The following is a 24956-nucleotide window of genomic DNA, read 5'->3' on the forward strand; positions in this document are numbered from 1 at the left end:
AGCCCACGTAACGCAAAAAGCATGTACTTATCTTTAACTACCTGAAAATAATGTACTCGTAATCGCAGTATTATGCCTCTGTTTGTTTTTAATTTTACTCTTTTAATCCCTTATTTTTGTTGTACAATATTGTCATATAAACACAGTGCCCCTACAGTCACCAAATCTGAATTTATACAAAACTAATAATTATGAATAAATAATTTGATATATAGTTTTGATATTAGTACTACTTTATCTCTGTTTGACTCTATGGTTGTGCCTATATTAACATTTGGTTGTGAAGTATGGGGTGTTTATAATTATAAAGAGGTAGACAATTTGCATGTACGATTTTGTAAGTATTTACTTGGTGTTAAGAAGCAAACTCCTACATATGCTGTGTATGGGGAACTTGGTCGAGTGCCTCTATCAGTTATTTATAAAGAAAGAGCTGTTTAATTTTGGTTGAAAATGATGAAAAATAACGAATTACCTTTATATTACATGTATAATGATGTATAGTCCGGTCGATTTGTGTGAAAATTGTTCAGAAATGCTTAAAGCATGAAACTTTGCAGAAATGGAGTTAATGTTATAACAATTAATTTCGGATATGGACCCATATGAAAAAATAAAAATGGCGGATTTGGGCAGCCATTTTAAAATGACGGCCATAATTTGTTAATAAAAAATCTTCAAAAAATCATAACAAATATGTTTTTCATATATTTCAATACAATTTGGTATACAAATCTCTAATAATATCCCCAATCAACAAACTTCTTCAATTTGCAAAAATACAACGGCCATCTTAAATAGTGGCCATTTTGAAAATTATATCTTTCGAATTTGCCAAAAAAGGAAATACATCTTTTAATTATTTTTTTATTAATATTAGGAGGACCCAGCATTGAGTCTCATTCTAGTAATGTTGTCGAATCGCAATAAATAACAACCATTTTTCAGCTAGTACAGTTCAACTGTGAAATACGTCCTCGAAAAGATGCAGATGCAATTTACCATTCTTCAGATAGAGAGTCTCCATTGCCAATATACTAAGAAATGGTTATCCACGCAGAAAAAAGAAAAAAGGATCCTGTTGATAAATTGTTCAGTTTAGGACACAGCATATCAAATGACAGAATGATGAATATATCGAAAGCTATGGGAAATTCTATTTGTGACAGATTTCAAAATGATGATGTTGTTTGTCCAGCAAAACTTCGTGGCAATATTTTTACAACCGGAGCATTTGATAATATTGACCACAATCCAAGCTCCACTACAGCTAAAGGATCATTGCCTGGAACAGCGATTTCTCTATTTCAACACCCAGAAGCTGATAACCTAGGTACTAATAGAGAAGGGATCTTTATCAATGAAAACCTGAAAAGACACAATATAAAACGGTTACCAAAAAGATGCTCAATTGTACCACCTGTCATTCTCCCGAAAGAGCCAGCTGCTGTACCACTTTTGAAAGGAACATTGATGATCCATTCAGACCATTTCAGTGATGCACAAGACTTAGAGTATAGGTATATCTTATTAATAGAGCTTATAAAATATACAAAAGCATGTAGTATAAAAATAACATTAGCGCATATGACTTCACATATTTGCTTAATAGCCATTTCACACACTGATACAAACAAACATTTATATCTATGTAGCACTTACAATTGCTCTGACAATGCAATTCTGGATCTAGCATCAAACTTAAGATTTTCTATCTGAACATATTCATGCTTATATGTAAACTTAATTGGGCTTACTCTTGCTAATTAAGAGGTGGCTCAATCATGTAAGCCAGGAGAAAGAAAAAGGTGATGCTAGAGAAAATGATACAATGACATGGTCTGCCTTACATGCAAATTTATCTCAGTCGTTTGGTTAAGGCCATTCCTTTGGACATTAGTTCCGTATTACCATTGTTTCAGGAAGAGGCGAAGTCTTCTGCAATTATTCGGCACTCAAATACCATTATCAAAGAGTTTGTCAATTTTCTTAATCCAGGACAAATGCCTGTTATGGCATGTGATCAGCCACTTTATGCCCTAGCCAAAACATTCAATGGATTTGGCCTGAGAGATACGGAGAGAGAGAATCTTATTGTAGTGATGTTCTGTGGTCTTCACATAGAGATTGCTGCTTTGATAATTATTGGGAATTGGCTACAGGATAGTGGCTGGGTGAATGCGTTAAGCCAGTCTAATGTTGCATAATCCGGTACAGCAGACTCATTCCTTAAGTCATCACATGTTACTAGAACCCGACATGCGCACCAGATAACTGCTTGCTCTTTACATATTTTGATACATAAAGCCTATACCCACTTCTTAGACAGTGTCGACGATATAGGGGTCAATAGTATCAGTTTTGATGAGTGGAAAAAAAGAAGAGAAATGGAAAGTCCACTGTTCAAATTCTGGCCACTTACATTTAAGCTTGATCTGATAGTTCTAATGTTTGTCAGGTCTCTACGAGAAAGAAATTTTGAGCTGAATAAAGAATCTTTAACCATGTTAATTCCCTGGTTCTACGCCTTTGACCATCCTAATTATGCTCGTTGGCTCCCTATTAATGTGAGAGATATGATAGAATTGAACAGCGTAGCACCAAGTATAGCGACAGAATTCAAGAAGGGTCAATTTGTTGTACAAAAAACTAACCACGCATTTTCTGCAATAGCTATCGAACATGCTCATGAGCAAAACACCAAATTAGCGAAGGGAGAAGGTGGAGTTATGGGGCTTACAGAAAATGCATCTCATCTTCTACGATAGATGGTATGTGGTCCGGAAATTGCTCGTGTGGTCAATGAGTTTGAGATTTCATAAGAACGTATCAAGCAAGAACAAACTAAAGGGCCGGACATTAAACACTATGAGAAAGTAGAAAGTAAACAGAACATTTGTTACAAAAGTCCAAGCGATGACAAATACTCTTGAGAAAACGGGTAATCCATTCTTGGAAGAATGTGAGGATCTTTTAGTCATAGGCACGCGTGACATTGCTGATCCAAAGGTTGCAAATACAATAAAACGAAATATTGAACAGATTGGGAAGAATCAATACCAGGAATATATACGGGACGGAATGGAAAATCGAACTAAACCACTTTCTGATCCCATAAAACAAAACAAATTACATCTATGCAGTCGTCAAGAATCCAAGGTTGTCGCAAAGGATAAACAGCAAATTACTTCACTGAAACAAAATTGTTCGTTATTTTCTCAGTTGTATGTCCTCTGTCAAGTTCGTGACGGTAATCTTGACGAATTTTTTCGGCATAAGAATCAAGCTTATCCACCTTCTCTTTCACAATTCGAACAGTTGAGACTCGGTTCAAAGTCAGATTTGTTAGTGCCTCTAGAGAAGATCATCACACCAGAATCTGAAAGTCCCGAGATAGAAGCTTTGATCTTAGACGGAGCTGTAATTGTCAATATGCTGAAGCCAAGATCTGCAAGACGTTCCAAGATTATGCCAAAAACGTTTTTCTACCTTATATTGATAACCAATTGAAGACGTGTAGCAGAGTTTATGTTGTATGGGATGAATAGCGCCAAGACAGTTTGAAAGCTTAAACACGTGGCAAGCGTGGAAAAGGAATAAGAAGACGTGTTCAGGCAGATTCAGCCATTCCATGAAACTGGGAATCCTTTCTTCTTATTGATGACAATACGACGGAGTTATTTATCTATCTAGCAGAACAGTTATCGACAATTAACGCAACCGATGACAAGATAGTGGTTTCGACACTAAGAATGGAAGTTGTGTGCAATTGCCCACGCAATGGTCATAGTAAAATGTCACCGTGTAACCATCAAGGGGCAGACACGCGCATTATGCAGTAACGTTAAATATGCAGTACAAACTGGTATGCGTCAAATAATGATCAGAACCGTAGATACTGATGTTGTTGTCATTTCAATATCGATTGTGCATAAACTGAACACACTTACCTTGTGGATTGCATTTGGAGTCTGTACATGTCTAAGATACATACCAGTTCATGAAATCGCTGCCAATTTGGGACCTTCCAAGTCCAGTGCATTTCTTTTCTTCCATGCCTTTAGAGGCTGTGACCAAGTGTCATTCTTTTCTAATTGTGGAAAAAAGACTGCATGGGAAACATGGTCCGTCTTTTGATGGAGTAACTACAGATTTCGAAACACTGAGAGATAAGCCAGATATCGATAGCATCAATGAATGTACTTCAAACATTGAACGTTTTGTGGTATTGTTGTATGATAGGAGCAGTGAGTGCATAAACGTAGATGAGGCAAGAAAAGATCTTTTTATTCGAAAACGGTGTGCAATCGACAATATCCCACCAAGCTCTGCTGCGTTACATCAACAAATCGAGAGAGCTGCTTACCCACTGGGGGCTGACGAGGTATAAGCGTAGTCCGTTTCGCTACGAAGTCGGGTATATGTTTTACTACTAAAACATTGTGTACATACACATGACATCGAAGAACGGATTAGTGGAAATTTGTGTTTAAAACAGGTAAGATTATGCTTTTGTAATAACAAAACTCTGAATTTAAGCACAATGACATTTCATAGGTCTGTTTATGATTCAACATGTGTCTGGTGTATGCGTTAAACTGATTTATCAAACCGAAGTCAAGTTTTATTTTACAAAAATGCAATTAAGGTTTACAACTATGTTTAATTGACACAATTTTACAATTTCCATATTGATGTATGTATCGTTAAGCCACTGGTGTGTTCAGAAATGTATAGGGTGACCCAGTTGTCAGAAATAAAGGCTAAATAGTATTATTATGTATGATCATGTCTCTGACAGTATACGTATATGCCTCGCTACGACAACGCTTTAGCGTGTATGCGTTTCTCACAGAGGACGTATTGGTTATCTCTCAAAGGCGAAATAAAGAACATATTTTTTTTTAAATACAGAGTCATGGAGTGGCTGGATGTTTCCTTTGAGGAAGAGATAGTAACAACGACACAACATGATCCGAAGCGCACAGTCGACATGGTAATGCACATTATTATGATATAATTAAATTCACGACTAGGCCAAAGGAAACGATCAAAATCGAAAATCCATATATAAGACGACAGTTGAGAGTCGAGAACCTATTGTCGTCGGTCTCAATAAAAATTACGCATCTTCACCTTGTGACAATCCCTTATATGTTCTTTTGGATAGAGACCGACGATAGTTTTTTAGCATACGGTATTCTTTATCAAATAACATTCGATGCTCGTTATGTTATCTCGAAACTCTGCTTATGTCAAAGTAAATCCCATGTCACAACTTCGATCCTTCTTAATCTCATACGGATTTTGATTTTTACATTTTATCTGTCAAAGCGATTTTCTTGAAAATCGGTTATCGCCAACTAATTTTGAGATGAATTTCATGTTCGTATACATGATTTTACCTGTAAAATCAACACCTGTAACAGCCGTAAGGTGTGGAAAGTAGGTACCCAATGGCACAAATCCGCAATTTCCTAATCAATGTATTGTTAAGGCTTGACAGCGGGTTTCTGTCACAGGTTATTGTTTACTGTGTACGTGACGGCCGGTAAATTTACCTCGTGTTACAATGCGGTTAAGGTCCGGTCTCACTATGATGCCGGCGGAGCCCCGGTGCGTGATCAGGCATCTACCGGGACGAACCGGGGCCATACCGGGATGAACCGGTGCTCCACCGGGATGAACCGTAGACGACAGGGGACAACCGGGGCTCCACCGGTAAAATATTAAAATGTTTAATACCTCCGAGATGAACCGCGAGTCACCGGGAAGCACCGACAACGACCGGCGTGGCACTGTGAACAACCGGGACTGCACCGGTACGGCACCATAGCTCCACCGGGGCCCAAACAGACCCCGGCAGAGCTACGGGGAGCCTGGTGAATGCCGACAGAGTCCCGGTATAGCTACCGTACATAATTAAACCGGCGCTGTGACGGTTCCATCCCGGTTGTGTCTACATTGTCAGAAGGTACCACTGGCTCGGGAAATATCTGACAATGGGCGTGTTAATTCGTGATATCTTTCGCACAGGACTTTCTGTCACTGTAGATTTTGTCGGTATTATCAATTTGCCAGAAACCGGATTGAATGTAATATTTTCAGAATACTTTTTAATGTCGCCACCCATAATATTGAACGTGCGATTTCTGTATTGTACACCTGGTGCAGTGTCACAAGGCATCTCCCACATAAAGGGAACCTTTTCGTTTTGATGCTCATGCGCAAAATTAAGCACAGCATCTTTTGCACTGGGAAATGGTAGTCTGCAGTAACTGCAAACTGTATGTGATATGTCCTGAAAAGGATACAGAGACTTCGTTGAGTAACCTATACATTATATTTGTACTTCGTAGCACAACCAATACATACTCTGTGCGAAACCTATACATAAAGCGACTTGTAATTTCCTTCGAAACAAAGCATTTGAATAATTAAAATACATGTTCGTAACCGTTTTTGTACTTTAAAATGTGTAATGTACAATGAATCAAAGTAACATGTAGTTTTATTCGATTTAAGTTACCGTAATTGGCTATTTTAACATAATAACAACCTTATGCATTGCTTCAAATCAAAATATTTCGATTTTACCTCAAAATAAATGTACAGGCTGAAACTACGCACATTTGTTATTAGTTTGTTATTGAAAATAAGTACCTACCATTACTGGATGTTCCGTTCTCTAATCCATAAACACCAGAAAAGATGAAACTCGCCTGATTAAGTAGTGTATGTTCACAATGTTTTCGTAGTAAAACATATACCCGACTTCGTAGCGAAACGGACTACGCTTTTACCTCGTCAGCCCCCAGTGTTACCAGGCAGGATTTTGCTGGGGACAGTCACTGATCAAACAACAAAAGCCCCAACCACCTAGCTCTTGGGGTTGGAGGCGCAGCAAAGATGGAATGTGGGAACCTTTCTGGACAACCTTACAGCAAGCGTCCGAGTCATGTGCAGAACTCACCAGATGTGGATGCAAAAGTGAAAATGGCTGCTGAGGACGTTGCAAGTGTGTTAAAGCAGCTTTGAGCTGCACAGCTCTGTTACAACCTGAATTGTAATAACGACCTGAATTGTAATAAACTTTATTACATTATTACAATTGCGTAACAACCTTAATTGAAATAACGCCCGAAAGTGTAATAAACTTTTCTTGGTTTAATATTGCATCTAATCGCATTTTCAAACACAGATTATTGCAAAATATAATGCATACATTTATATAAAATGTATCTTAATAGGGCAATACGACCTATGAATGACAAAAAGGTTGGTTTCATGCAACCTCAATTGTAATAAAGTTATTACATTATACATCAAAACCTGCAAAATAACAGTTTAAATTAAATTAAATTGAAGATTATGTGAAAATAAAACGTGATCCTTAGCAAATTTTGCATATAATGACTTAAGAAAACGATGACCAAAGTCATTTTTATAAGCCATTATATAATCTGAATGTCGATGGGCGAGCACGGTCATCGATATTCGTAGTACTAGTTGAATGTTGATAGGCAATCGCCATCTCGACGTTCCTTTCTTTAAAAGACGCGAATGTCGAAGAGCGAGCTCGCCTTTCGTTTCTCAAAGCCATTGCATAATCTGAATGTCGATGTGCGAGCATGGCCATCGATATTCATAATAAAATTAAGTTTAATGTCGATGGGCGATCAACGATTTCAATGTTCGCTACTTTTAAGGACATAAATTATACATGGTAAAGACAAACATTATTAAGACAATATATTTTATATTTATATCGTATATTGTCGTTAACAAAGTATAAAATAGTCTATAAGAAAAACGAGGTATCCTCGGTTTGGGCGTCGGGACGGTACCAGAATAAGGTTCGCACTGTGCCACCAATTTTGCCAATCAAGTACAAGCGATCGGACAGGACAAGAACGATAAGATCTTAAATCTAAATGTTTATTAATGAGTCAAACTTCATATAGTAAATAATATCAATTATCATTGATATCAAATAAGATTGACAATACATTTAAATTTCACAATACTTTAGGATTATATACGAGTTAAAACCATGTAACATGTTTATAAAATTTCAGGGCGTTTCATTTCGCAAGAATTTTAGTTTAGAAAATCGATGTTTTACAATTCCAAACCCAAAAAGATTATTTCTTTTCATGACGTGATCACACTTCAGATCGACTATGGAATTCAAATATTGCCACTAAAGGCATGTTTTACCATTCAGATGTATCACATAATCTGAGTTTGTCATCGATCTTTTTACCTTTTTTTAAATATATATTTTATTTGATATACAATTGAAACCAACAAACAAGTATTACATTTCATGGCGCTATTACACTTTAGGGGGTGGGGGGAGTGAATGTAATCATCAAATAAGTTCGTACAAACCAGGTTGTTAAACATCATGTGTATTTATCTTTTATCGGTCACATTTTTTTATATAAATTTTTACATTGTACTTCGCAAATGTATTTGTTTAGAATAATGTTAAATTTCATAAATCATCGTACGACTAAATTTACGACTTAAATTTAAAAACTGAAAAAAACAAGCTGTTGATAAATAGCTCCGCAAGATATAAGCCATGGGTAAGACAATGATGAAATAAATTATTTGGCTGAAAATAAGTAATAATATGCTTCTGTCAAAAAATAACGTTTCTTTGAAATTCGTATCGTATTTTAAACTTGTCGTACGATGATTGATGAAACGGCCCCAGGGCACATTAAGGCCGACACGCGATTTTTATAATTAAAGACAGACCATTACAGGATACGATTTGAACTAAGAAATAAGTTGATTACACTGTCTACACGGGCGGTATAACAATTCAGGGTGACATACGATAGTAATAAAGTAATGAAATGTATTACAATTCAGGTAAAATCACGACATGTCGGATGATATTTCATCGGTCAATCTATTTAAGTTATATATATATTTATAATGTATAGATATTGTATCACAAAATCTGTGTTCGTCATTAAATAGTCCGATACAACTTTTTCATTTAAAGTTATGCATTATATTCACCAGGAATTAATGTGCAGAATTTGATATACAATTTCATACCAAGAAAAATATCATTACATTTCGTGATGTTATTACATTTCATTTTTACAACTCAGGTTGTATAAAACAACTTTTTGTCATTAATAGGTCAAATACTTTATGCGTAAAGGGAGATTATACGATTTTGTCAAAAATTTATGAATTTTTATAAAATGTGTAAACAACTTATTGTGCATATATTTCAATATAAATTAAAATAAAAGTAAGAATAACATGTGACGCAAAAATGCGAAATAAGTCAGATATTTAATTCTGAAATCAAAAATGACTGAACAGTCGAATTCGCCAGCATGTATATCATGCATGTACGATGTCAATCTAAATTTAGTTTAACGATCATTTTAATTTCCTGCAACGATATCTATTCATACGACACATGAACACTTACTCTGATCCTAACGACGTTGATATTGACCGTATTGTCATTGAAGATGTTCAGTATCAATTTGAAGTAAATCGTTGTAGAAATGAAACAGTTAATGTTGGGATAATAAAACGACGATTGCATCGGTTATTGTAGGAAAATATGTACGAAAAATTTTCGGGGCGAAAATTTGTCTTTGCTACATTTTATGAAATTCGTCTTCTATGTGTAATTGTTCTTGCCTATTTTGTGTTATTGTAACATATTTTTTATCAATAAATTACAATTTAACACATATCACAATCGTATAATCTCCCTGTAAGATGCATTTTTATATACACGTATGCATTCTATTATGCAATCATTTGTATTCGAAAAAAACACGATAAGATACAATTCTAAACTAACAAATGAGTTTATTACACTTTCGGTGTTATCAAAATTTAGGGCGACAAGCGATTGTAATAATGTAATAACTCTATTACAATTGAGTTTGTATGAGAACACCTTTTTTGTCATTCATAGGTCAAATTACCTTATTAAGATACACTTTTATTTACATGTATGCATTATATTTTTCAATAATCTGTGTTTGAAAATGCGATCAGATGCAATGTTAAACCAAGTAATAAATTTATTACACTTTCGGGCGTTATTACAGTTCAGGTTGTCACACAATTGTAATAATGTAATAAAGTTTATTACAATTCAGGTTGTTATTACAATTCAGGTTGTCAAGCAATTGTAATAATGTTATAACTTTATTACAATTGAGTTTGTATGAGAACTCCTTTTTTGGCATTCATATGTCATATTGCCCTATAAATATAAATTGTTTATACATGTATGCATTATATTTTGCAATAATCTGAGTTTGAAAATGCGATCAGATGCAATTTTAAACCAAGACATAAGTTTATTACATTTTCGGACGTTATTACAATTCAGGTTGTCAAGCAATTTTAAACCAAGTAATAAGTTTATTATGAAAAAGAAAAAAAAAAGTTTATTACACTTTCAGACGTTATTACAATTCAGGTTGTCACGCAATTGTAATAATGTAATCAAATTTATTACAATTCAGGTGGTTATTACAATTAAGGTTGTAACACAGCTCTATGTAAATGTGGAGGGCAATGTGATAGGGAATAAAAACATTAACTTTTACTTTGCACTTGACAATAAACGTTTATTTGATCATGCACATGTGATCTGTGTTGTAAGAGTTGATAGTGAACTCTTAATGAACCTAAATTTGTTTAAAAACCTATTCAAATTATATCAACCACTTGCTATTGCTATTATGTTTCAAATAGATCGTAACAAATGTTCAAGATGGTATAATATAATATTTTTCAATAATTTTGACAAATGTGGCTAGAATTTCATATTTCAAGATGGTCGTCATTTAATTTGATCATATTTATTTTTTAATTTGGTTTTTGATAACATTAGATCTTATAAATTTTTAATATGGTTTTTATAACATTGATACGGTCATTTGCATGGTAAATACAATATTTCAGGTCAGTTGATACATTAATTCTATTTTGATTAATTTTTAAATGTATTTTTTGGAAATTTGACGGCCGCCATTTTAAAATGGCCGCCATACCCCTATATGCAAATTTTTGAGAGTGGGTCCATATCTGCTCAGTATGCTCTTAGCTAGTATTCTGCAAATCTTCATGCTTTTATCACAACTTGAACAATTCTGGTGAAAATCTGCACAAATTGACTGGACTACTATGCAATAATGTCACTATGCCTTATTGGGCAAGTAGAATAAATTCCATTGTTGATCATCTAGGTTATGCAAATATCAGATTGTTTCTCGATCACTATTACAGTTAACTGTTGAACTCAAGAATTAGTTATCAATGTGTACAAGAATGGCATAATAGTATTAATGCAATGCCAAAACTTGATAGTTATTGCAAATATAAAACCGAATTTTGTTTTGAAAAATATTTAGATGTTATTACTAATGACAAGTTACGAAAATTATTGACAAGTATACGATTATGTTCCCATAGTTTAGAGATAGAATTAGGAAGATATAATAACATAGAAAGAGATAATATATTGTGAAAGTTATGTAATCAAAATGCTGTAGAATCAGAATATAATTTCATTTTATGTTGCTCAAAGTATAGACGTATAAGATCAAAATATATTGGAAATTGTTCATGGCCTACTGTTCAAAAATGCATTATATTAATGTCAACAAAACGTAAAAAATGTATGTATAATCTTGCCAAATATATTAAAAAATCTCTCTGTTTAAGACAAAATACTTTTGAAAACCTTATTGTTCTCTGATCATAATGTAATATTATGCCGTGTTCTTTGTTATATTTCTATGAAATTAGTTCAAAAGAATTTTTATTTGTATATATGTATATGATTGTCTTTGCCATAAGTTTTTTTATGCCCCCGAAAGGGGGCATATAGTGATCGGACTGTCTGTCTGTCTGTCTGTCTGTCTGTCTGTCTGTCTGTCTGTCTGTCTGTCTGTCTGTCTGTCTGTCTGTCTGTCTGTCTGTCTGTCTGTCTGTCTGTCTGTCTGTCTGTCTGTCTGTCTGTCACACTTTGCATTTAGGTTTCACATTTAGGTTTCGAAAAATGCTTATTTCCTCTTTTTCCCTTTACATAGCAACTTGATATTTGGCATGCATGTGTATCTCATAGAGCTGCACATTTTGAGTGGTGAAAGGTCAAGGTCAAGGTCATCCTTCAAGGTGAAAGGTAAAAAACCATGTATCAAAGCGGCGCAGTAGGGGGCATTGTGTTTCTGACAAACACATCTCTTGTTTGTATTTGTAAATGGCCAAAGGCAAATATTTTGCCGATTGCTAATAAACTGAAACTAAAACTGAAACATAAAACAATCCATTTAATGCCCTTCTGAAAGACCATGCTTTCAAACCGACAACAGTTTAAGGTTTATTCGATATACACAATCAGAGACCGGTGTTAATTCGCCCATTGCTCAAAGTCCAGACGCTATTAGCAAGGTCAACCACCTTACATGGATAGGGTATAAAAAATCCCCAAACATGTGTTTATTTTTTATGATTGTTTATTTATCGTACATGATTATTTTTGTCAAGCCTAAGAAACCAGCGTTTTGCCGATTTCCAATTCGTTAAACGTGGAAATAAACACCACCAGTCAGACAAAATATTCTGAAGGTCTATAAACGATTGCATTAATTTGAGAGTGATTTTACATACTTTGTTGCTGTTAATTCTAAGCCGTTAATTTTCTTCGTTTTGAAACTTTCTTTTCACAATCATACTTGAACTGTAGAATTTAATTTAGAATAAATGGGTTTTCCGAAACAACTTCAGTCGTATATTGCGCAGATTAAAACTGGAACCTTGCCACTACGCATTGAAACCGGGAGATTCCCGACACCTGGTGGCTGAAGACAGACTGTGTTTACTGTGCAAGGAACCAAAACAATAGCATCAGAGTACCACTTCTTTTTTTAATGTTCCTGATGTACAAACATAATTGTGTTTTATAATTCGATCATAACGATACGCCGAGACCTGACTCGTATGGACTTAAGTGACTTTGCTTTATTTGTAAAGAATTGCTACTTAAAACTAGAAATTATACGGTGTTTGACGACACGACTTTATCATGGTTATTATACAAAATAGTAAATGGCATTTATAAATGCTATATCCTTTATCAAATAAGTGTTTATTTCATTATATTAAACGGACAAAAGACGGATACACTTAACAATGTATGATAAGTGACTCGGGAGCCATTTGCATCGCTGGGTAGTACTGCAAACATTGACAACATATTTCATTATCCAATATTCTTAATATTTAATAAATTTAGTTTGATTTGAAATTGTATGTCATAATAATTATATGTATGTAATATTTGTAACTTAAATATACTATTAAAGTACTACTATCCAAAATGTATACGATAATGAAGCATCTCACTAAACTAAACTTGGCAAAGTATGAATCATTCAAGAATAAAGTTCAGAAAATTAAAAGCAGTCAATATTTTTTCGTAACACTTTAAACAAACAATAATGTTCAATTAACAAAAGCTCACAACAAAACAATATAATCCAATTAACGAGATTATGAACAGAACAGAACAGAATATTTATTTTGACTTAAGCATAACAAGCTTATCGTCATATACAAATACATGAACATTTTACAGACATGCGTGCTGGATATAAATAATAATAATAATAATCAAATTACATACATCAATTTATAAATCACTTATCACTGGAGAGTGAGAGTGCTCTAATTACAAGTAATAATATGACGTGGAATACAACAACTACAACAACAAGGTTACATGTTACATCGTGCTGGATATAAATAATAATAAAATTCAAATTACATACATCAATTTATAAATCACTTATCACTGGAGAGTGAGAGTTCTCTAATTACAAGTAAAAATATGACGTGGAATACAACAACAACAACAACAAGGTTACATATTACATACATGGTTAATAACAACATGTAACGAGCATAGTACACTCAATTGTTAGTATAAGCTATAGTACTTCTTAACATAGCATGTGATAATAAACAAATTGTTTTCTCTCTTTTTGAAACACGTTATACAATAGATGGCTAACTTTCTAAGTGTCGTTTTCTTATTACTATTTAGGAATTTAATAAATTTGAACATACAAGGTCGCTTGTAATAGAATTCTGGAATATATTTGATTCTTTCTTCTTGCGGACATATTAGTATGAAATGGTACTCATCTTCGATGTCGTTACAGTTTCACATTGGGCATATTCTTTCGTTCCTGTCAATAGTATTATGTCTGCCCGTTTCAATTAACAATTTATGGGATGAGAGGCGCATTTTTGGCAATAATCCTTCTATGTTTTTGTTTACAATTAGATCTAAATACGGTGACATTTCGAATGAAGGTTTTAATTCTTTATACACATATAAAGATGTTGACGAATCAATGTTAGTCCTCCATTCAGCTACATACTGATCTCGCAATCTTATTTTTAATAAAGGGATAAATTTGTCGATGTTAATAGATTCAGGGAATAACCATACATCTCCAAATCCTGAATGGTTTAGTATATCGCGAACTTTTGATGACCAATTCACTGTCTTATTTCGTTTAACAATTTCTGATCTTTGCATATTTATAACAGCGTGTACAGTTCCTTTGCTTTGTTTGATATAATTTTAGAAAATATGTAACAATTCTCAAATAACGTTAAAATGTTACTACTGTAAACCGACTTTAAATGAAAGTTTGTATCTTGTATCTTGTATCTTGTATCTTGTAACGTCCAATGATCAAAGGGAAACGACCAACTTCCGAATATAATGACAATGAATAAGTTGACATCTTTACATTTAAAAATCGTTAACAAAATTTTCTGTGAACACGTTCAATATTATTGACAGTTATAAACCCCCATACTTCACAATTATAATTCAAAATTGACACAACATATGAATCGAATAACTTGAACTTGATGTTTATTGGGACTTCCATCTCTTTTGTTATAGAGAACAATCTATTCATTGCTCTTGTCGCTTTACTATACAAGGTATTTGTGGCTGGTATGTATGATCCGCCACTAGATAAGACGATACCTAAATAATTAAAGTTACTGACTATTTCAATTTCATTGCATTGAATGACCATTTATAATTTTTATTCATGACACCACCCTTTCGAAAAAAACATTATCTTTGTTTTATCAATATTGACAGTTAAGTTCCACTTATAACAATATATTTCTATGTTGTTTAAAGATTCCTGTAAGCCTTCGTTGGTTTCGGAGAAGATAACTGCATCGTCCGCAAATAGGAGTAGATAAACCGATAATTGATCAAGTGTTATACCAGCGTTTAATCCGTTTTGAAGACTGAATTCTATATCATTCACGAAAAGTGAGAACATGATCAGCGATGTTATTTCACCTTGCAATAAGCCAACGTTGCTACTAAATAGGTCAGAAAGGGAACTCATGTATTTAACTTGGAGTTTCACCTCATTGTACATCGAACGAATAATAGCCTTTAACTCACCATCAACTCCTGATCGAATCATTTTGTACCAGAGCGGCCCCCTATTTATGACGTCATATTATGAATCGCTCGCTTTTCGACCAGTATTTGAGAATTCCTATGATCAGGTGTTAAATTTGAGGAGAATTGCTTGCACGGCTCTGTATTGAATAGTAATGAGTCCATAAGACACATGCATACTAATATATACTTCAAACGACAATAACGATTTCACAGTTACAGTTTCACGATATTTCAAACAGAATACGGCCAATTGCTGAAGTGCAATCCAATTAATTGTAATGCATAACCTCGTTAAAGCTTTGTCAAAGAAACAGTAGCGCTTAAACAACGACACGGAAAGTCAATTTGGGTAAATTGAAATTTACTTTCATTTAATTGTCTAACCTTTTACTGTTGTCGGTCACCATTTATGTAATTGACTGGGATATCCAAAATAACTAGCCAATGCCTATGTCAAAACAGTCTCTTGCAAGCTGGGTGAGCGCCGTTGTGAAGCAACTCAGTAGAGGCATAAGGAACGACTGAGCGATAAATATGAATGCTTTTCCTAATACTTTTATCAAGCAGTTATAGATAAACGAACGATAAAAGTCATTTTTTATATAGATCAATACAAATTGTTACCAGTTTAGTATAAGCTGTGTGATTACAGAGCCGTCGACAACAAGGTATGACGGCATCATAGATCGACGCAATATTTTACTATTTATTGTTTTAGAAACGCACGGATGTCTTGAGAAATGCCTACGTGTTATATCACACAGGTATTCCCTTTAAATTTATAGAACTGTGCGATTATTTAACCCGTTGTTTTGCCTTCTCCTGTATTAATTTTGTTTTCATGTTAAGATTGTTTCAGACTCTTTTCTCTATTCATTCCACTGTTTATCCGAAATGGTTTAAAAAAATAATAATGTTGTTGTCACCATTCATAACGCTTTGGCAAAGTTTTAATTTTACATTATTTGATAGATTACCGAAAGTATCTTTATATACTATTCGTAATTCTATTTTAAAGTTTTAGACATCATCAAAAGTTAATCGATACACAATAAATGTGTAATTGATTGTTTCGTATTTGTAAGGACATTCGAACACCTCGCAGACGTTATTGCAAGCCGACCTCCCTCCAGCAATCGTCTGCAGTTACTCCTGCATCCATTATTGAGGATTGTGAAAGATCAGGGCTGCCACCTCTGATGATTTAATATTTATATAGAAATACCATAGTTGTAAAGTTCAACTGATATACAGCTTCTAGAAATTTTTTATAATTGTTGCAGCACTGGTAGATGTATAAACATTTATACATTAAAGTGATATGAATGATCACGTATATATATATATATATGTTTGGTTTTGCTTTTCTTTGGATATTTGTTTCATTGTGTCCACCATTTGATCTGACAAAGGAAGTGTTAAATTTCCAAGCAGCAGGTATATGATAGAGCTAACGTCGAATTTATGTGAGAATGAATTGATCAAGCGAAGACCTTTACCATGTGCCAGTCTCGGATACTGAAACCATCCTCGAGTATTTTGACATCACGTGATGTCAGCACGTGCTACACGTGTTTTATTCGTTAGCCGGCTCCCCTATCTGCATGCATCTTTCAACAATCAAGATGAACTAAGCTAAGTGAGTGATAATCGAAAATAAACGCACTTCTTTAAACGAAGTTAGGTGTAAAGCTTAATTATAATCAAAGGTTTAATCATATGCATTTATTTTGCTGTATTATTTTTTTATTCGTAACTTGGAATCAAGATGTGTACCTGTCAAACTATGCAAAACTGCACCATGTACCAACAGTTGTGTTTCGAGTAGTTCCATGATATCAGTGATTGTATGTAATTTAACTTTTTTGCAACTGGTTCAACATAAAAAAAGATTGCTGACAAAGATCATAAATGTTTTAAAACGTGACATCACAAATATTTGCATTATACTAGATATACCTCATTGCATCACGATTGCCACGTTTATATTACATGTGTTGCTGTTGTTTTTCCGGAAAATATTGTTTATTGAATATGCTATTATTATATAATATACTATCTTAAAATAATTCAAATGTATAAGGATCGATTATCCCTTCAAAATCTGAAAGGAGCAGATTGATTTGTTTATTTATCCCAACCAACAGAGGCGGATTGAGAGAAATGCACTTCGTCTGTCCACAAGTCAGACATATTGTCCGTTGCCCTTTCCTGTCCGTTCCATATCTCCGTTCCGTGACAAACACTTTTCGCCGTGGTCGTCTTTGAAGTTACGTTGATATGAATGTAACCAATACTTCTAATACTTTATAAAGATGACCACATTCCAAAATCATGCGTATGTTTCCTTATCGGGAAATCTTTGGAACTGTATGAATAATAGTTCATAAATCATAATTTTAATGTTTTAAATATTCGCATATTAATGGTTCAATGTGCAGTCTTCTTTAAAATAAACATAAACAGTATTTATGTCACAATATTAAGGCTACAAAATGCGTACCATGCGGATGCTATGCATAATAAGGCGGCATCGGCATTAACCCATTTATGCCTAGCGTCTAGAAAAAAGGCATTGGCAAACAGCGTAAACCCAGATGAGACGCCGCATGATGCGGCGTCTCATCTGGGTCAGCGCTGTTTGCTTAAAGGAATTTCTGTAAGAAATTTTCTTAATATAGAAATACAAATACTAGATATCCCTAATTTTGGAAATAAATTGATCCAATTTAGGAGGATGGGAGAGTCCACTAGGCATTAATGGGTTAAGACACAATGTTTATTTAGATACATAGTCGTATGGGGCCTATGCATAGCATTGTTAGGAAAAAAACTACCAGTACAGTTCAACTGATTATTTAAATTCTTTTTTAATATTTTATGATAAATTGCATGTCGGAATCGAAATCGGCTACGGTCTAGAGAAAGAACAATTTTGTGTGTGTATTTTTAGACTGTATGCTACTTACTTGGAATCAAAACCGGCTAGAGAAAAACAATTGTGCGTGTGAGTGTGCATGTGTGCGTGTGTGCGTGCGTGTATAAGGCCCTTACGCACCTAAGTATGCATGTGTTGTGACCTGATTTGCGTCCCAGCTGAAATATTTTAAATATAGCTGCAATTTCCAGATATTTAGTTGTTACTCAAAGATTTTCAAATTTTGCATGGACAAACAACCGCATGTGCAATCAACAACAACATTTATCATGAACAGTTATTTAACTCAGACTGGTCGTGATTGAGTTCCATATAACGTGAAACAGTCTGCAAGAAATCTCCATCTGTCATATATTACATGATCATATCTTACTCTTCCTGACCTGATTGCTACTCCATTGTGTTTGACTCCCAAAAAGCATGTCGTAGTTCGATGGGTACACGCTGTAGCCCTCGTTCCTTCTCTTCATCCGCCGGTTTCTAGCTCGGCGTTTGTTGTTTTCGCTTAATGGATCCTTCTTACGTTTCCGTTCCTTTTCCTTGCGCCGCTGTTTCCGTTCTTTGCGCTTTTCTTTCCGCAGCCGTTTTTGTTCCAGTTTATCGAGCTTCTCTTCACTGGAAATCTGATCTAATTTGTTTATTATCTGCTTTCCTGGCTTGCTTTCACCCTTGTCTTTACCACGTCTAGCGTCTGAGACGTCATCAGCCGTGCATACACCGTCATGCTTATATTTGATACGTCGTTCGCTGTTGCAGTTGGCAACTTTCAAATGACACTTTGACTGGTATGTAACACCGTCAGTTCCACATATGTCTGCTGTTCCTTCTTTGTTGCGGTTGTTGCGTCTCGTTCGCTTGCGCCGGCAGATTAGCTCGCTCGGGCAGGTGCAGATGGGCAATCCTTGCTGGTTGACGACGCACAACTTGAATTTGGGACATTGCCGCTTCTCGCACACGTCAACTAAAACGAGATATAAGTGCAGCAATTTAGAAAGATTGACAAGTTTAAGACATGTTGTTGTTTTTCTTCTAAATGTTGATCCTCACTTTATCACAGCGGCACTCATCTACGTTTCATTTCGCGCATTCACGTTCAATCGTTCAGGTACCTACTTCCTACATATCAAGTAAACATCTCCCATATCGCCATCTGTCCCATATCAGTTTCATTGCATAACTCATATGGCTTACTGAAAGAAGCCAAGCTTGTTTATCTGAGTGTCTTTCTTATTGTAATAACATAATGCCATATTTAAACATTGATATGTATGTGCTAAGGGGCAGTGTAAGAGGATTGTCGTTTTAAAAACTTTGGATCCTCCGACTACATCAGGTTGTGTACGAACATTTCATATTTATTACTATGGATAACTTTCGTAATCAGTTATTAATTTAACTAAAATATTGCAGTTTTCTTATTGATAATACTTATTACAATTTTAGTTGCTTGATGCATCACAATGTCTGCTTCATATTATATAAATGATACATTTAAAGCAAAACAAACAATATAAAATACAGTTATTTGATTTTGGAAAGCGTGACTACGACGAAAGCTTAAGTATTACGCCTCTTGCCTCCATAACCGAAGCTAATAAAACGCCACTTCAAACGTTATATGTGTTCTTTGTTGAATTAGGGAACGTCACACGAATCATCCCAGCTCAATATGCCCCGTGTCAAAATAATTAACGATAGAAGATCCTCAATTATCTTTCAAATTAAACTAATCTGCGACACAGGTTGCGACATTCCTCCCGAGGCGGTCGCTCTGCCCGGCGATTTACCCTCGTCATTGGCGAACTACAATACATTCCTTCTCTCCTCATTACTTAAACACACAGGCGATTGATGCGTTTCTAATATTTTCGTAGAACCGACAATTGCGCAACAGAAATTTAAAATTGAATTCGCCAATACTTATCTAATCTGATTGCACCATGACAGAGCCTACACGGCTAGTGTCAATTTTAATAACAGCTATCGGGCGTTTTGTTGTCTCACGTACTCCGACATCTTCACTTCCAATAATCCCCACTTCAGACTTTATTTGAAACGGTGTTTAAAGGCGCTAAGCTTTTAAAGATTTTAGGATAAAAGGTGTTTAGCACTTTAAAGGTAACTCGAGTTTAATGGCCTATAATATAAATCACTGACTTTCTCGCTCAGGATTATGTTTCAGTTTGTGAATACACAACGCTTTAATTTGTGGACAAAACAGTATTTTAACACGTATATAATCTAGCTAAAAGCTGTCATTTACTAGATCATTCGCACCTGCAGGTAATAGGCCATGTGTCATTTTATACTTTGCCACGCCCTTATAAACGTTGTACGCACAGGACTCCATCTACAGCCTGTTTCTGGAATTTTCAATGTTTTATTTTTATGTTATTATTTAATGGCGTCATTACAACAGTCACTATCACCATGTTTGATCTAAGATTACATAAATTATTAGTTATTCAAGTTAGGAATACACCTTAGAATGCCTTAAAATGGCAATAAATTTGTTGCCAATCATTTTAAAATAATTTTGATGGAAATAATATGCGTTCATACCAGCCTACATTAAATTTCTTCAAGAAGATTTTGTTAAATAGAAATAAACACATAATTATAAATCGTTATCGCAATTGTGTATGCATTTCTTTTTAACTTGACAATTTTGTGTTGTTATTTGTTTGTATTTAAACTTGTAAGATGAATCGTGCATGCACAATAATTCCAACAATTTTCAAATTTGAAGCCAACATCAATATAACCCACTTAATGTGTTTTGTGGATATTTCTCTTAAAAGTGTAAGAATGTATTATAACAGTTTTCTTGAGGTTTAATGCATGCAATTATTCATTTCGTGTCAACATTATTTAAATAAATCATATAAGAAGGAACATTTGTTAACTGTGTTGATGTAATATAATCTTTAACTGAATGAAGCTCTGCAGTTGTGATAATAAACCTAGTGAATAATATAGATGTGTTCAGTTAATTGATTACCACAAATAATATATACCAAAAAGTACGAGGGAAGCAATTCCGTACAAACATTTATGATGTTGTAATTATGTACTAAACTAAATATATTCAAAATACCCGTTTTCGTATTTTACAAGCATAGATCTAGTTAATGAAAATGGGGTTGGCATCTCGCATCTACATTTTAACAAAGAATGGCGAGTGTTTGTTGTGCACAGTATATTAAACGGTAGTAAATAATTTAGATGGACTGGTCATAGTGAACATTTTAGCACAAAACATCATTATGACAGTGCGCACATACACCTTTAAACATCATAATGACAGTGGACGCATATACCTTTAAACATCATAATGACAGTGGACGCATATACCTTAAACATCATAATGACAGTGGACGCATATACCTTTAAACATCATAACAATGGACGCATATACCTTTAAACATCATAATGACAGTTGACGCATACACCTTTAAACATCATAATGACAGTGGACGCATACACCTTTAAACATCATAATGACAGTGGACGCATATACCTTTAAACATCATAATGACAGTTGACGCATATACCTTTAAACATAATAATGACAGTTGACGCATATACCTTTAAACATCATAATGACAGTTGACGCATATACCTTTAAACATCATAATGACAGTTGACGCATATACCTTTAAACATCATAATGACAGTTGACGCATATACCTTTAAACATCATAATGACAGTTGACGCATATACCTTAAAACATCATAATGACAGTTGACGCATATACCTTTAAACATCATAATGACAGTTGACGCATATACCTTTTAACATCATAACGACAGTTGACGCATATATCTTTAAACATCATAATGACAGTTGACGCATATACCTTTAAACATCATAATGACAGTTGACGCATATACCTTTAATCATCATAATGACAGTGGACGCATATACCTTTAAACATCATAAATACAGCGCCCACATACACCATTAAACATCACAGTGACAGTAAAAACATACACCTTTAACCCACGACAATGGCCCGATGATGTATACAAACATTTTGTAAACCCCTTGTTAAGGGTTGCTAGCGTTACTTATTTGCTTTACTAAATTAGTTTCATTGTTAACTTCGTGTGACACGAAGCTTAATACTTCAATATAAAATCATAACCCGGAATGGTTTGTATTTCCTTGTATGTATACAAACCTCTTCGAACTGTGAAAATAAATATTGTAACGTATGAGAATTCAAACAAATGACATATTATACAATAATGCGTACAGCAATAAACATTATGCATATTTGCATATGTAAATAAACCCATATACCAGCGGTATTGACAGTTTAACCTACATATGAAACACGTTGGTTATGGCTATGCTTCCTAACGGTGAGATGATAAGTAAAAATAATGTGCTAATATTGTAATGTTTTGAAATACGGATTTTACCGTAGGATAAACCGTTTTGTGTTGAAAGAAAAAATAAATTTACTAACTAACCATCATATATGTATTTTCAAGATAAAGAATTATTGTGACTATTCGAAAGACGGTGTTAGACTTGTATATTTGAGTCTCGTTCTAGGAAAACTGGGCATAATACATGTGCGTATAGTGTCGTCCCAGATAAGCATGTGCAGTCTGCACAGGCTTATCAGGGACGACACTTTCCGCCTTAATTGGATTATTGCTACGAATATACTTTATTTAAACGAAAAATGTCATAAAAGCGGAAAGTGTCGTCCCTGATTAGCCTGTGCTTACTGCAGTGGCTAATCTGGGACGACACGTAACGCACATGCATTATGCCCAGTTTTCTCAGAACACGACTCGTTTTATTAAATAGAAATGTACATATACGTTCAAAATTGTATGCATGTAGTTGTACCAACTCTATGCTTTATTACCTAACGACGGTGCCGTTGTTGTCGGCGGACTAGCTGTCGGCATTTCCGGTGGAGGCGACTTGTATGGCTGCACGTGCGGCTGGAAGAGATCCGAGGAGCAGCGCTGGCAGCATCCGCACTGGTCCTTCAATACGACGCCTGCGCAGAACGTCAGAAGGGGACACGACTTGACGTCACACGCGCGGCACTTCGGCGGCACCAGGTAGTCGTCATCGAACTGGTATCCACCGGCCGACAAACCCGAACACCCGAGGTACAGACTCAGAAGAAATAGTCCGATATGTTCCATGCTTCACATTTGCGTGAGACTCCTTTTAAAAAGTGTAATATCTTAGCCTACAATTGACAATGAGGCATTAATCACCAATATATGTGTGTGTTAAATTATTTGAATTGTACGTACACGTTAATAAACTTTTTTTTTTACATTGATAGCTGAAATGGACGATTTCGATACATGTACCGTAAATATAAATTGTACGCTATTTCATTCAGCACTTAGTATTTAAATATTCAGCGACAGGGTAAGTACACCTTGAAACCAATTTAAATCACTTACATCCCTGTCAGCAAAAGAGGACCGCACTATCAAACAAGCTCTTTAATCACTGTGTGTCTAGTCTCACGACGATTTTATATTGCAATTATTTCTTTACACCTAAAAATGTGATATCTTTTGTTGAACAAGCTTTGAAGGTATGTGTCACTGGTTTGTGAGATTTAAGTTTTATAGCAATTTTTGAAAAAATCGCACTTGTCTTGTCATAAATCACATTGTGCAGTATTTTCCCTTTTAACCACTATACACTGTAGTTGAGATATGTATCCACAAAGAACAGAAATAAAAATAGAGATAAATGCATAGGTAAACATGAAATAATAAAAAAAAACAGTTTCGTTCAAGTTTAATAGTTTTTATCCACCTCACTGCACACGCAATTCGGTTACACCGGCACACTAGTTTCCTCTTACAGCCGAATGCTCACCACAAAACCACCGCGCTGTCTGCTGCCGAAGTTGACTTCACAGGCTTTTATAATGCCTCGTTTCGCTCTATGCGCGCTGGAATGAGCAACTCCTATTCCTATCTATTGGTACTATCATAGTCCTTTCAGCGGTTATTGAAACTTTTGTACACCTATTAGGTTATAAACAAATATTAAATAATACAGTAGAATAAGTGTAACCACAATTGAAACTTTAGCCGTAAACAGTGTATATTGCATAGACAACATTGAAATAAACCAATGTATTTCCGATAATACCGTCAAACTATGTTAATATCAGTTTATGAAAATAGATGGCTATATCAACACGCGTTCATACACTTTGATTGATTTAAGAATTCACACATTTTTGCGAGTATTTTGGGTAGACACGTTTTTCGTGTGTTTCTAAAATCGTTAAAATTATCTGATATTGTTTCATTTGTTTAAGGTGTAAACATTTTCTAACGTATGACATTAACTTGATAAAAATTGCAGATACGGAAAAAGCAAACACAAAACATGGTACAAAGATATACATTATTAAAATAATTAGTATATTCATTAAAAAAATGCTCAACCTGTTTTATTGTTTATTTAATTACGCGCGTTTACATTTCCATTTTTAA

At 34.6% G+C, this 24956-nt stretch overlaps 1 protein-coding gene and 1 long non-coding RNA gene across 4 annotated transcripts in view; one reads left to right on the forward strand and one right to left on the reverse strand.

Moving 5' to 3' along the window:
- The window catches only part of LOC127870825 (uncharacterized), an 86181-nt gene extending 61577 nt beyond the window's left edge, over positions 1-24604 (reverse strand). The window contains exons 1-3 of one of the 3 annotated variants that reach the window (XM_052413358.1): positions 23901-24604; positions 23342-23677; positions 17901-19416 (exon numbers count right to left, since the gene is read on the reverse strand). In XM_052413358.1, coding sequence (XP_052269318.1) covers positions 18818-19416; positions 23342-23630 — 888 coding nt within the window. In that variant the 5' untranslated portion in view covers positions 23631-23677; positions 23901-24604 and the 3' untranslated portion in view covers positions 17901-18817. Of the gene's footprint in view, positions 1-17900; positions 19417-23341; positions 23678-23900 lie in introns of those variants that run through there. The other 2 variants (XM_052413357.1, XM_052413356.1) reach the window with 2 other exon arrangements.
- Positions 4376-5107, forward strand: LOC127870826 (uncharacterized). The gene is made up of 2 exons (XR_008044943.1): positions 4376-4498; positions 4915-5107. It is a non-coding gene; the product is annotated as an uncharacterized LOC127870826 (long non-coding RNA).
- Positions 24605-24956: the final 352 nt, after the last annotated feature.

Source organism: Dreissena polymorpha, chromosome 3 (assembly GCF_020536995.1).
Source record: "Dreissena polymorpha isolate Duluth1 chromosome 3, UMN_Dpol_1.0, whole genome shotgun sequence".
NCBI classification, from domain to species: Eukaryota; Metazoa; Mollusca; class Bivalvia; order Myida; family Dreissenidae; genus Dreissena; species Dreissena polymorpha.